This window comes from Carya illinoinensis, chromosome 13 (genome assembly GCF_018687715.1).
Source record: "Carya illinoinensis cultivar Pawnee chromosome 13, C.illinoinensisPawnee_v1, whole genome shotgun sequence".
Lineage (NCBI taxonomy): Eukaryota > Viridiplantae > Streptophyta > Magnoliopsida > Fagales > Juglandaceae > Carya > Carya illinoinensis.
In genome coordinates, this window is record NC_056764.1 from 63,976 (window position 1) to 76,003 (window position 12,028).

Here is a 12,028-nt window from a genome sequence, read left to right on the forward strand (position 1 = left end):
AGGCAAAAGTTTTTTCAGTCTTTCAGCGCTTCCTTGCCCTTCTTGAGACTCAATTCTCTGCCAGCATCAAGATCTTGCGATCTGATTCTGGAGGTGAATACATGTCTAATGAGTTTCAAACCTTTTTCCAAAGTAAAGGTATCATCTCTCAGCGTTCTTGTCCTTCAACACCACAACAAAACGGTGTTGCTGAGAGGAAAAATCATCACCTTCTTGATGTGGTAAGAACTCTTTTACTTGAATCATCTGTTCCTCCTCGGTTTTGGTCTGAGGCGTTTTCTACTTCAGTTCATTTGATCAATCGCTTACCATCTCCTACGTTAAATCATGTTTCTCCTTTCTTTAAGTTGTTTGGTCATTCTCCTTTATATTCTGATCTTCGTACATTTGGCTGCGTGTGTTTTGTGCATCTCCCTGCTCATGAACGACATAAACTTACCGCTCAGTCTATTAAGTGTGCTTTTCTTGGTTATGTTATCCCTCAAAAGGGTTATGTTTGTTATGATCCTCATGCTCGTCGTATAAGAGTTTCTAGGAATGTGGTTTTCTTTGAAAATCAATATTTCTTTTCATCTCATTTTGAGCCGCCATCTGCATCTTTATCTCTTTTGCCTAATTTTTCTGATTCCCCGACAATTGTGGAAAGGTTTAAACCTAGGTTTGTGTATGGAAGACATAGTTGACATGAGTCTAGTTCCACTTCCTCAGCGCCCCCTCCCGATCATGACCCGACACCTGATCCCACTTCTGCTCTTGCTCTTGCTCCTGCTTCCACCACTCTTTGTCGGTCTACTCGTACTTCTCGACCTCCTGATTGGTATGGTTTCTATTCTCCTGTCTCTCTTGTCGCTACTTTATCCTCTATTTCCATTCCTTCTTGCTACAAACAAGCCATGGAACATGAGTGTTGGCAAAATGCAATGCTAATAGAACTTCAAGCACTTGAGGAGAATCACACTTGGGATATTGTTCCTTGTCCTCCTATAGTCAAACCTATTGGGAGTAAATGGGTTTTCTCTGTAAAACTTCACTTTGATGGCTCTTTGGACCGATACAAAGCTCGCCTTATAGCTCTGGGTAACAAGCAGGAATATGGGGTTGATTATGAGGAAACATTTGCTCTTGTTGCCAAAATGACCACGGTTCGAACCATCTTAGCTATTGCCGCTTCACAATCGTGGCAACTGCATCAAATGGATGTGAAGAACGCCTTTCTTCATGGTGATCTCCAAGAGGAGATTTACATGAAGCTCCCCTCTAGTATGACTACTTCTTCTTCTCATGATATTTGTAAGCTACGACGTTCTCTGTATGGGCTCAAGCAGGCGCCCCGGGCTTGGTTTGAGAAGTTTCGCAGTACAATTCTGTCGTTCAGTTTTACACAAAGTTAGTATGATTCTTCTCTCTTCTTCCACACATCTGCGTCGGGTATAGTCATTCTCTTGGTTTATGTGGATGATATTATCATTACTGGCACTGACTGTGGTTTGATTACTAAGCTTCAGCAACTGTTACATGCAACTTTCCATATGAAAGATCTTAGCCAGCTCACATACTTCTTAGGATTGGAAGTTCATCATCAGGCCAGTGGTATTTTCGTGAACCAGCATAAGTACATTCAAGATATTATCACTTTGGCGGGTTTGGAGGACACTTCTTCTGTTGATACTCCTATGGAGGTCAATGTCAAATACAGGAAAGATGAAGGGGACCTTTTGAATGATCCTACTCTCTATCGGCGCCTGGTTGGGAGTCTTATCTACTTAACCACTACTCGACCTGATATCTCCTATGCTGTTCATCAGGTTAGTCAGTTTATGTCTTCTCCTTGGCATCTTCATCTTGTTGCCGTTCGATGCATCATCCGCTATCTTCGAGGTTCACCTACTCATGGGTTATTCTTTCCTACCGGCTCCTCACTTCAACTTGTTGCCTATAGTGATGCTGATTGGGTTGGGTGTCCAGATACACATCGATCTACTACGGGTTGGTGTATGTTTTTAGGTGATGCCTTAATTTCTTGGAGATGCAAGAAACAAGATCATGTGTCTAAATCCTCTACTGAGGCAGAGTATCGTGCTATGTCTACTGGTTGTTCTGAAATTGTATGGCTACGCGGTCTTCTTAAGGAGCTTGGGTTTCCTCAGACTACTTCTACCCCTCTTCATGCTGATAACACTAGTGCTATTTAGATTGCCACCAATCCCGTTTTCCATGAACGCCCAAGCACATTGAGGTTGATTGTCATTCTATTCAAGACACCTTGAAAAGTCGGGTGATATCTCTTCCTCACATCTCTTCTGATTTCCAAGTGGCTGATGTCTTCACCAAAGCTATGACTCGACAACGGCATCAATTTCTTGTTGGCAAATTGTTGCTAGTTGACTTATCAGCATCAATTTGAGGGGGAATGTTACCGTATACAATTTTAGATGCTGTATAGATTAATATTAGCTATTAGCTATATAGATTATGTTACCATATATAGATGCTTATTTTTAGGAATCAATTAGACTCCGTGTATAGCACGTACCTTTGTGTATAGATGGAATGAACGACAATGAAGGGAGGATTCTGAGAGAATCATTTTTCAGAAAAGGGCTCTTGGTTTCTCTTGGTTTTCTGAGTATTTTGACACCCACATGCCGACCGTGACACGTTCTCAAGCAAACCATGAACTAGAAAAGTTACGTACCATCATGGAAGCACAACTAGCTGCAACTAAGGAAAAGTTGAAGATGGTGTTAAGCGCCATGGAGAATCTGAAGAAGGAAAACAAAGATTTGAAGTGACAGAACTTAGAGCTCAACGATGCAACCATGCCCAGCCATAGCGAGCAAGGTGAAAGAGAAGCGCATAGTAAAGAAGAACCAAACATGGAGGATACAGAGAAGAAGAAGATGCATGACGAATTGCAAAACCTTACTAGAAAGTATGAAGAAATGGTAAAGAAGATGGGAGGATCTTCCTCAGTGGAACAGTTGTTGAGCCAAACCGACTTGCCATATAGTATAGAGATCATGATCACACCACTTCCACTGAAGTTCAAAGTGCCACAGATAGAGGCATACAACGGGTCCAAGGACCCAATAGATCACTTGGTGAACTTCAAAGCACATATCACACTCCCCAACTTCCCTTTACCCTAAAGGGAATGGCAAGAGGATGGTTCTCTAACTCTCTGACCGAGATCAATTGACAATTTTGAGGAACTAGCCAAGCAGTTTTTAACACAATTCATGCCTAGTAAAAGATGTCGGCGCCAACGATGTACCTTTTAACAATTAAACAGAGAGAGGAGGAGGACCTAAAAACATACCTCACCCACTTTAATAAAGAGAGGTTAACGATTGATGATCAAGACGAGAAGATCACTCTAGCCACTCTTTTGGACAGAATCTGGCTGCGTTGCCCCTTCATGGCTGAGTTGGCCAGAAAGATTCCATCTACTCTAAGGAAGTTCATGGATGGGGCAAACGACTTCGTTAATGCTGAAGATCCAAAGCAAGCCCTCACAGATTCGAGAAAAGGGGAGCATAAGGCAGAACGCGAAAAGCCAACGTAGGTGAGAAGAGATCTACACTGAATCAGCAGGACAAAAGATGAGAAAGGCGACCAAAGTACAACAACATATTGGTATATATCAATATGAATGTACAAGAAAATGAGAAGCTAGACAGAGAGCATCACTGGTCTAAAACTAGCAATCATTATTGTAAATATCAACAGATGAATTCTCATTGGACAGAAGATTGCACGATCATGAAGAATAGAGTCACTGAACTGGCGAACACATGAGAATTAGAGCGAATGGTCTCAGAATGCTTGAAGCCTAAGTAGAGATACTAGCCAAGGAACAATTCACGAAGGAGTAACAGCCCCAACATGCGGCGACTGCATTAAGAAAATACTCACTGTAATGATAGAGGTTGGGCGCCCCCAAATAATGATAGAGATAGGGACAGGGCGCCATAGGGGAAATTAGGACCATAACAGGTGGATTCACTGGAGGTGGTGTCTCCTCGTCCAGCCAAAAGGCACACGCACAAAGAGCAAGGTATGAAAAAGTTTATGTGGCAGACAAGTCCCCTAAATACCAAAAGCTTAGCACCCCAACAACCATATCTTTCAGGGAAGAGCGAAGTTCAAACAGGAATCAAAATGAAGTCAAAGCCTTCATTGAGAACTTACCTGGACTTTTACAACTCTTATGAGTGTCGAACCCTTGCTTAGGATGCTTAAGTAAAATAAAAATAACAAATAACCTTGTATGTGTCTTCTAAATGCATAAAGATCCTTGTTGACGAGGCCGCTCCAGTTAGGGACATGCTCTAAACAAATATTATACGTGCCTAAGGACCCTTGTTGAGGAGGCTTTTGTAGAGGTCAAATCAGTAGCCTAAAATTTAGACTCGAGATAAAACTAAAAACCAGTCTAAGAGATAAGGCTAAGAAAAGATAAGGAAAAACACTCAGACTCATAAAAGGAAATATGCCCAGACTCCTAAAAGGAAAAGGTTTCAGAAGGCAAGTTGGACTCAATCACTCTAAAGAAATAGATCTCTATCTAAGGAGGAAATGCCTACAAATCTGACAAACACTCCATAGACTCTCCACAGAAGCTCCTTACGCCAAACTTCACCACACATAATAACTCCAAAGGATCTTCCTTAAATTTGTCCATTATATTGAGAGGTATGTGAGACCATGAGAGATTGTAAAATCACCCATTATAGTAGATTTTGCTCCCAACAACCTATGGACGTAGGCTTTTATGCCGATCCACATAAATCTCTGTGTCTCTCTTTATTTATTCTTGTTTGTTTATTTTCTATAATTTTATGGATAAACTTGTAAAGCACAATATTGATGCCCAAACCATCATCCTGGGCCTGGGATAATTCTTTCTCCCTTTCGACCTGTTCTACAAATTAATGTATTAACAATTGGCACCGTCTGTGGGATAGATTTCTTATTCTTTGCGTCGGAAAGGGAAAGAGGATGATTACTCGACTCACAAGATCGTCTCCAACAAGCCAGACAAGATTCCTCTCAAATTAACTTTTTGCTTGTTATTTTTATTTCAATAATACCATCACTGCAAATACAAGGAAAAGAAAAAAGCATGTGCAAATATACAGAGTGTGCCACGCATGTGGGACTTGCACTATAAAAGGGAAACAATTACCATGCACATAAAGCACATTACACAAGTGCACAGTGGGCACGTGAATGATGGGTGCACATCACCGTGAGCTCAATGACCCTTGCGACGGGCAGTGTAGCAAGGCTAGTTGCCCAATCATAGAACCAGACGGAACCAATGGGAACTTTCCTAACTATTTCTCATTGATGTAAGCTCAGAAACAACCTGGAAACTTCCCACCAGCAACCCATGGGCGAAGTGAAGTTGCCAAGAGCCACCACATGGCTGCCGGCACTTTCTGTTTCCAACGAAGTGCTTCCTGCCCAATAGTATGCCTAGATTCGACGAACAAGGACAAGCAAACGACTCATGCGTAATACATTCTACGAGCAGCTCTACTCATGACAACTCGCTAGCCAGCGAGGCCTTTAGTGATCACCATACGACTGGCCAACTGCCTCTGTCACCAGTGCAGTGGTCCACTACCCCGATAGCTCCGCCCACCGTGGCACTCCCCACTCACGACATGCCCAGGTCAGCCAACTGTGAACGGAATAGAGGTAAGTAGCCAACCCACGTGGGATTGGCATTGACGAAGGCAACACAGGCACCAACAATCTTGCCATCAGAGGGGAAGGAAATTTTCGGTAGACATTCTTCCACTGGTGGGCTTGTACATAAGTTGGGAAGCTCCTCACCACAGCTCAACAACCCACCAGCATCTCGCCACACTCATGGCGGGCAATATCCCACCTTTGCTCGACCAACAAGCAGCTCACACGACGGGCAACAACTCACCAACATCTTACTGCCCTCCTGGCAGTCAAACTCCTGCCAGCCTCACCCAATGCAACATCTTGCCACACCATAAAAGGTTGTGCCCACCACTCAACACTCCTACAACACCATGACTAGTACGTATCAAATAAGGCTACATGTCACTCGTCGCTCCCCTAGCCTTGTGATGGGCAACAAGTTCCTTGCCCCACCACATGCCTAAGAAATTAGCTCGCCACCTTTTGACAACCAACACATCTAGGCAGACATGAGCACACACAGAATGCCTGCTCGTTGCCTTTGTGGCAAGCAACGAATTCCTTGTAATAGGTAGACAGTGAGTTCCTCACTTGGTCACAAAACAAAGCAAGCTCACCCTCGAGAAGCAATGAGTCCAACAAGTTCACCTCAGATGGGTAACCATGGGCGAGCATGGGACTTACCCACAGTTGCCTTTCTCTTTCCATGCATGGCCATGGTCAGGAGTACATTCCAGGTTTGCTAACAATTGTGAACACTTGGACAAAAAGCACATGCAAAGTAAGGAGGACATGCGAATAGGAAAATCTAAAAAAAAAATAAAAAAATCAAATATGAACAACTTTCACCACACAAAAATCGATCGGCATCAAACAATTTCAATCAAGGAAGACTTGAAAGAAACAGCTAAATCACTCTAGTTTGTCTCTCCCAAATTTGCTATTTTAATTTTATTTTTACTAAAAAATTTGGTTTTTGTAGATTTTTTTCCACCGAAACTCCTCAAGGTTCCACAAGAATCAGAGTGACTACTCGAACAAAATGGAATACTGCGTATGAAGCCCCTCTCGGGCATCTTAATTTGTTTTCATTATAATAGATTGCTTAGTATCACAAGCACCCTAAGCCTTCATGATGCTTTAGCAAAATAGCTTAGGTTCACAAATCTCAAACTTGTAATTGGTATTACACAAACCTATTTAGTTTTTTTGTAAAAACCTCTCAGAATTGGCAAACTCTATCTCCCGCCATAATAGTGCGGTTGAACTCAACCTCCTGCCACAACAGTGCGGGTGAGCCTCCCTCAAACACCAAAAGCGAGCCCAAAAACTCACGGTGAAATGAGCATGGAGATCAAAACACCCCATGACCCTCCTTAAACCACCAAAATCGAGTCCAAAAACTCATGGTGGAATGGGCATGGAGGTCAAAAGACCCCATGAGCCTCTTTAAACCAATATAGTCGAGTCTACAAACTCGTGTTGGAATGGGTGGGGAGGTCAAAAGACCCCAAGACCCCCCTTAAATCACCAAATTCGAGTAGGTCAAGAAACTCCATGACCCCCCTTAAACCACTAAAGTCGAGCACAAAAACTCGCAGTAGAATGGGTGTGGAGGTCAAAAGACCCCACGACTCCCCTTAATCCACCAAAATAAAGTCTAAAGACTCACGGTGACGAAATGGGTGCACAAGTCAAAAGACCTTGCAAACCCCTAAACACCAAAGTCTAGTCCAATGACTCATGGTGAAAAGGGCACAAAGGTCACAATTGCGACCCTTGCCATCAAAATAGGCAGGAAAGGTTAGGGACCACCCGACCTTTCTCTGACAAGCCAACATTCGGGAAAAGTTAAGGACCGCTTGACTTCCCAGGTGCCTAACAAGTGGGCAACTCTCTAGCCTGCTCGACCACTCTTACCTGGACAGCAATACAAGCACAGCATCTTCTCCAGCAAATGCTGAGTGTGTACGCTCGTGCCACAACCACCGCCAGTGGGTTACTTTCAGGAATTAGCCACTAAGCTCCACAACTGCCTTGCGTGGATTTCCTTTAGGAATGATTCGACTTGCTCAGCAATCACCTGATGTGGATTCAAGGAGTCGACAAGCTTCATGACCACTTAAGCACGGGTTACTATAAACAAACTCCAACGTCAACCCCAAAATGGGAACATCAAACAACGATTTACACCAAAAGGCAAAAAATTCACTACTACCAACAATAGTAAAAAAATGATCACAAAAATACAGCCAAAAATCAATCTTGGAATGCACTGTTCGCCGACAATAAACAATCTCTCAAATAAATATCCACATAAATAAACAAAGCTCCATGCTCTCCCTTGATGCAGTCGAGTACATCTCCCACCAAAGCAGAGCTCCGCACTCACTACAACCCGTGGACATAGGCTTTTATGCCAAACCACTTAAATCCTTGTAACTTTTTTTTTTTATCTATTCTTATTTGCTTATTTGCTATTACTTTATGGATAAATGCAAAGAGCACTGTATTGTGGACGAACAGGAACTAAGGTGGGCATGGGGGACCAAACCTGGAAGCCGCATGACGAACCCACGACGCACTTGGAGAGATTTGAGTGCCAGACCCGTCCCAGCTAGAAGACCCATCGTAGACGATGGACATCAAGGGCCTCAGTGGTAGACCGAGCCCTGCAAGAGCATATGAAGAGTGCCATCTATGGGATCTTCTCCATAGAATCGTGTACTTCGCATGCCGTGGTCCCAAACTACACTGAAAGAGGAGAGTAAGAACGAGGCAATGGAGGTGAGACTTGCAGAAATGGAAAAGATGATAAAGAAGCTCACAAAAGAAACTGGAACGCTCAGGTAGGAGAATGCAGCGCTAAGAATGACCAACAAAGAGCTGGTTAGAGGAGGAGAACCTAGCGGTAATGAGCACGGTGAGTCAAGGCGTAACCCAATAAGCACCGCAGCAGACAAAGAGAGGTGCAAGATCTCGAGCTCCAAGAGCTGGGGGATAAATATGTAGAGATAGCCAAGCAAATGGGAACGACGTCCATCGTGGACCAACTGCTCGTCAGCACCGATCTGCCATATAGAGCAAGAGTCATGGTGGTGCCCTTCCCACCCAAGTTCAAAGTCCCTCAGATAGAGGTATATGATGGATCCAAGGATCCGTTGGAACACCTAGAAACATTCAAAGCCCATATGACCTTGCACGAATTCCCAGGGGAGATTTTCTTTCGAGCCTTCCCTTTGATCTTAGAGGGAGCCGAGCGGACCTGGTTCGAATCCCTACCGCCCGAGACCATAGGGAGCTTCGATAAGCTGGCCTAATTGTTCATAACGCAGTTCATGGTGAGCTTGAAGAGGTGGCACCCGGTTGCTTACCTCCTCACGATTAAACAGCGAGACGACGAGAGCCTGAAGTCATACCTCTCCTAGTTTAATCAAGAATGTATGACCACTGATGACCAAGACTAGAAGATAACCTCAGTAGCCCTCCTAGGGGGAATCTGGCCTAGGAACCCATTCACGATTGAGATAGGGTGAGGGACCCCCACCATACTAAGGGAATTTATGGACTGGGCGAATGTATTCATTAACGATGAAGATACCCTCGAGGCCCTGACAGCCCCACGACAATCCAAGAAGAAGAAAGCTGATCAAAAGGCGGCTGGGCAAAGAGGAGGCCACAGCCGTGAAGGGGGGAAAAGAGGGGCCCCAGACGTGAAGAGAAAAGGAGACGCCTCAGCCTGACCACATGGGGGACCCTGTGCTCACTTGAGTTTAGCAGTGAAGAGGGAACAAAAATCGAGCCCATGGAAAGAGCTGGTCCGCAGCAAGGTGGGTCGCCAGTACTATAAGTACCGTATGAACGATCGACACAACGTTGAGGATAGCTATGCCCCGCAAAGGAGAAAGGAGGAGGACCTATGGGGCCAGAGGCAATAGTCAGAGGATCGGCAAGACAATCAAGGGGATGGGTGTCTAAACCCCTGATGAGGGACAAGCCCAAGCAGTCGTGGAACGAGGAGGAAAGCTCAAAGGAGCCCGCACCACAGGAGCCCCCTGAGAGCAGATGGACCAATCGGGGAGATCCACACGATTGTTGGAGGATATGCAAATGGAGGCACCACCTCGTTGACCTAGAGGGCACACGCTCGAAAAGCACGTTACGAGGAGGTGTTCACCATCGAGAGAGCTCCAGCTAGGTCCCAGCGACACTCTGAGGGCACCACCATAACCTTCAGCAAGAAGGATGAAGAAGGCATACATCACCTGCATCACGATGCACTAGTGGTAACGATGCAGGTTGTGAACTTTACGACTAAGAGGATCCTAGCTGATAATGGGAGTTTGGCAAACATCCTGTTCTAGGAAGCCTTCATTAGAAGGAGGATCAGCCCTAACTAACTATGTACAACCAATAGGGGTCATCACTCTATCTGTCTTAGCTGGGAAGGCCCCCAAAACCCCTGCAACCATGACCGCTTTCTTGATGGCCAAGGCACCCTCCTCGTACAATGCAATATTGGGGCATCCCACCTTGAATAGCTTGAGAATGATGACCTCCACCTATCACCCCAAAATGATGTTCCCCACCAACTTGGGAGTGATAAAGGTTCGTGGCGAGCAAGTCCTAGCTCGATAGTGCTACGCTCGGGAGTTGAGACACGAGATCAAGATGGTTGCGACTGTGGGAGAAGCCAGAGAAATGGTTTGGAAGCCTTTACCTCCTGACTTGGCCGAATGGGTAGAAGAGGTTCACGACAAGAAGGCCCTTTGGTAGGCCGAGCCAAACGAGCCCTTGGAGTTGGTTTTTGTTGACCGATAGAGACCTGAGTGGACTATCCAAGTCAAGACCAAGCTAGACTCAGAGTTGAGACAGGCCTTGAAACGTCTTCTACTTGAGCACCAAGACGTATTCTCTTCGAGCCACAAGTAGATGCCCGAGACAGATAACTCAATCAATGAGCACCAGCTTGGTGTCAACCCAGCGGCCCGAAAAGTCAAACAAACATGCCTGAGCTTCTGCACCGAGAAGTATGTGGTGATAGCGGAGAAGGAAGACCGTCTCCTAGCAGTAGGATTCATTCACAAGGTTCACTACCCAAAATGGCTCTCCAATGTGGTCTTGGTGAAGAAGGCCAAAAGAAAGTGGAGGATGTGTGTCAACTTCACCGACCTTAATAAAGCTTGACCGAAGGATAGTTTTCCATTGCCACGCATTGACCTGATTGTGGATTCCACGGTGGGACACCCCCTCCTCAGCGTATAGACACCTATTTCATATACAACCAAATTAGGATGAGCCTTGATGACAAAGAGAAAAAGGCGTTGGTCGCGGATCGAGGATACTGCTACAAAGCCATGTCGTTGAGCCTCAAGAATGCAAGTGCCACATACGAGCCGTTGGTTAACCAAATGTTCAAGCAACAAATTGGCAGAAACATGGAAGTATACGTGAATGACCTATTGATGAAGAGCAAGAAGCATGAGCAGCATCTGGCAGACCTTCATGAAGCCTTCTCAGTCCTCTGACAATACCAGATGAAGGTCAGCCCAGTAAAGTGCGCGTTCGGGGTGGACTCCAGAAAGTTCTTGGGATTCATGGTCTCCGAGAAAGGGATTGAGGTGAACTCTAAAAAGGTTGAAGCAATAGTGGGGATGCTCTCCCCCCGCAACCTCCACGAAGTCTAAAGGCTGGCCGGCCGAGTAGCAACCCTAAACTGCTTCATTGCCTGCTCAACTGACCAATGCCTTCTCTTCTTCAAGGTTCTAAGAAAGGCCTAAGAATTGGATGCGATCTATGAAGAGGCTTTCGCCAACCTAAAGAAGTACCTGGGCCATCCCTCACTCCTCAGCCAAACAAAGCCAGGTGAAGACTTAACCGTGTACCTAGTTGTGTCCCCACATGCTGTATCTGTCGTACTAGTTTGAAACTTAGAAGAAGGACAGAGGCCCGTCTACTACAAGAGTCAGGCCTTCTATGGAGCTAAAACTAGGTACCTGTGGACGAAAATGTTGGTTTTCGTGCTGGTCATCATAGTGAGAAGGCTGAGGCCTTACAATCCCACCCCCAAGTACTCACTAACCTACCCCTTAAAAAATCATGCAAAATCTCGATACCTAGGGTTGACTTGCTAAGTGGGCAATTGAGCTCAACGAGTTTGACATTGATTATCGGCCCGTGTCATAATCAAAGGACAAGTACTAGCGGACTTCATTGCAGAATTCATTGGCTTCCCAAAAGAAGTCTCGATCACACCCCTAGGAAAGCCCTGGCAAGTCTATGTAGATGGCTCGTCTTGCCGGGCTAGCAGGGGTTTGGGGGTGCACATAGTAACCGAACACAAAGA

The 12,028-nt window shown here is 45.2% G+C and overlaps 1 protein-coding gene across 1 annotated transcript; it reads left to right on the forward strand.

The window, feature by feature from the left end:
* Window positions 1-893: 893 nt before the first annotated feature.
* On the forward strand, window positions 894-2,192 carry LOC122292102 (uncharacterized mitochondrial protein AtMg00810-like). The gene is made up of 2 exons (XM_043100323.1): window positions 894-1,290; window positions 1,435-2,192. Exons 1-2 carry the CDS (start codon window positions 894-896, stop codon window positions 2,190-2,192), a joined length of 1,155 nt encoding a protein of 384 aa, XP_042956257.1.
* The last annotated feature ends 9,836 nt before the right edge of the window (window positions 2,193-12,028 follow it).